Below are 2500 nucleotides of genomic sequence, written 5' to 3'. Positions count from 1 at the left end.
CACTGCAGACGTACTAGTTATATAGACATGTGTACCATACAGATTGGTTGAAATGATGTTATATATACTGCGTTCACCCTGGCAGCTGCAAAAGATACAGAGCTACAAAGTGACGTAGTGTATCTGTCGCCGAGTCGCTTGTTGAAGTGTTGATCAACACGCTCGTTCACGTCATCAAGTGTGCGTACACGAGCGAGAAAAATATACAAAAATGTTTTAAAAAAGAATGGTAGACTGTCACTGTATCTTTGTATCTGACAGTGTGAACACATCATTATTAATTCAAATAGGTGTGGGACTGTGTGGTGTGTGAACTCACCTGTCTAACTCTTTTTTTGGAGCTCCCAACTCGGAAAATCCCCACAGTCTGCAGGCCTGCAGAGCAAAACGGATCATTTAATCATTTGAATGTTACATTTAGCACATTATAGCTATAGTATATGTATAGAGAAGGAGATGACCGTGTGAGGTTTGCACTACATCACAACAACACGGTTGCAAAGAACTTCAAGGTGAATTGACGTCTCACCATAGTTTTCTATGTGGCTGCAGCACCTCTCCAGGACACGGGGAACCTGTCTGTAGATGGGGTTCAGGCTGAGCTTCGTCTGGGTTCTGCCCCCCGGGGAACCGTTCCCCCCCGCGGACTTCTTCAGCTCCAGCTCGGCCGGGTGGGAGAGCTGTAGCGCCTCCAGCAGGCGAGACTGACTCTCCACAAGGTCAGAGATGGAGTCTACCGATAAGCCACCCTGGAGAGAGAGAGGGAGAGAGGGGGAGAGAGGGGGGGAGAGAGAGAGAGAGAGAGAGAGAGAGAGAGACAGTAGAGGAGCAACAGTTAAGAAGACCAATGCATACTACAGCCGAACAGCCGACATTTCTTCGGTTCGGCTGGGTCCAGGCTACAATATGACGTCGTTCAAAGGTTCGGGTGGGCGGGATCAGAACTTTTGTTCGGGTATTCGGTACCTCCAAACTTTAACCCATTAAGCCCTGAGGCCGATTCTACAAATGCCTTCTAAATCAGTAGTTCTCAAACTTTCTTGTGCCAACGACCCCCATACTGATATACATTTTCCGCAGAGACCCAGCGGAAAATGTTTTGTGCCAGGGACCCCCCAAGAAGAGAAGATTTGTGTTAAAAAATGCAAAATGATTTCTAAATTGTTCAAAAATAGCAGATGTACAAGCTCACAACACAAAAATCTAAGTCAACGCAAAAGTCTAAAATGGTGCTTTCCCGGTTTTTAATGGGTTAATCAAATTAATCAATGATATGCATGTATCTGTTGTTGAACCTGAACCAAAAAACAACAACAAAGAAAATGCATTCACAGGCTATGTTTCTTAAAAACTAATAAAACAGACTCAATGTTAAGGATTTTATTTTATTTTCAGCTGTCATTGTGCGACTGCGACCCCACTTGGGGTTACGACCCATAGTTTGAGAACCTCTGGGTTAGATGATGCAAGGAGCGAGTCAGAAAGATGGATGAAAATAGACGAGAACAGAAGATCCCCCCGCTCATTCCTTGCGTGATAAATCTGCTCTTTATTAGCTGAAGATGAATACAATGCTTACATAAATCACATCTCCAAGACCCAGGAATATTCTGTAGAGCGCGTCAGTCGGCTGAATTCCCAGCGCTGCGTTCCAGAGTTCAGCGCTCGCTGAAAAGTTGTTTATGGAAACGCTATTTGAAGCGTGTAAAATTCCCTGGACTTAAGCAGCTGCAATAAACATCTGCTCCTTGTGTCTATTAAGACCACAGGGCTTCAAAGTGGGGGTCGCGGCCCACAATGGGGCTGCCAAAGGGCAGCCAGGGGGCCAATTGGAAAGGAGAAATACAAATTCAATTCAAAAGAAAGTTTTTGCCAGTTTAACAACTCGACAACTCCGTTGTCAGAAGCGGTTTGTATCATGCCATTGCCAATGCCTGCGATGCATTTGCTGGATTTGCTGGTTGCAATGCCTGAGTCATTTGGTCGGTGGCAGACTAAATATAGTGTTTAGAGAACTTGTAAAAAAAAACACATTTTATGTGGAATGGTTGCGAAGAAAGATTATATCAAAAATGACTTTTGTTTAATGGAAAAAGTTAAACAGTATGACTTTAAAAACAAAACAAAAGCTACTCTGGAATTCGAGGTGTCCTTAAAGCAACCCGTCCTTTCCTCCACTTCTCGTTCTGTCCATTTATCTCCCTCTCCGCTCCACTTTTTCCCTGTGTATGCTATCCATCAACCTCTGGAGAGAGAGAGAGAGAGAGAGAGCATAGAGAGAGCGAGCTCTAGGGTCGGCTCGTCCATCATCGCCGCCGCTTCCCCGCCACACTGTAGTGCAGCATCCGCAGACTAATTATGTAAACAGTGACGAGCTGTGATGATGGCCCGAGGCAAAATGTCACCGATGAGTCAGCGTCCTGCTTAGAAACAACTGATGGGAAAACGAACGTCTGCGCGGTCAGCGTGTGATATCTAGACCAGTGGTTCTCAACCTGTG

At 45.2% G+C, this 2500-nt stretch overlaps 1 protein-coding gene across 1 annotated transcript in view; it reads right to left on the bottom strand.

The window, feature by feature from the left end:
* LOC308102344 (rho GTPase-activating protein 6-like) overlaps positions 1–2500 on the bottom strand; it is a 38867-nt gene that overhangs the window by 12853 nt on the left and 23514 nt on the right. The window contains exons 4-5 of the mRNA XM_080452009.1: positions 530–749; positions 320–375 (exon numbers count right to left, since the gene is read on the bottom strand). Coding sequence (XP_080308135.1) covers positions 320–375; positions 530–749 — 276 coding nt within the window. The remainder of the gene's footprint in view (positions 1–319; positions 376–529; positions 750–2500) is intronic.

The sequence above is a fragment of the Gymnoscopelus braueri genome (genome assembly GCF_963280865.1).
Source record: "Gymnoscopelus braueri genome assembly, chromosome: 15".
Lineage (NCBI taxonomy): Eukaryota > Metazoa > Chordata > Actinopteri > Myctophiformes > Myctophidae > Gymnoscopelus > Gymnoscopelus braueri.
The sequence above is the reverse complement of the archived record's forward strand: the minus strand, read 5'-3'. Positions and strand labels throughout refer to the sequence as shown.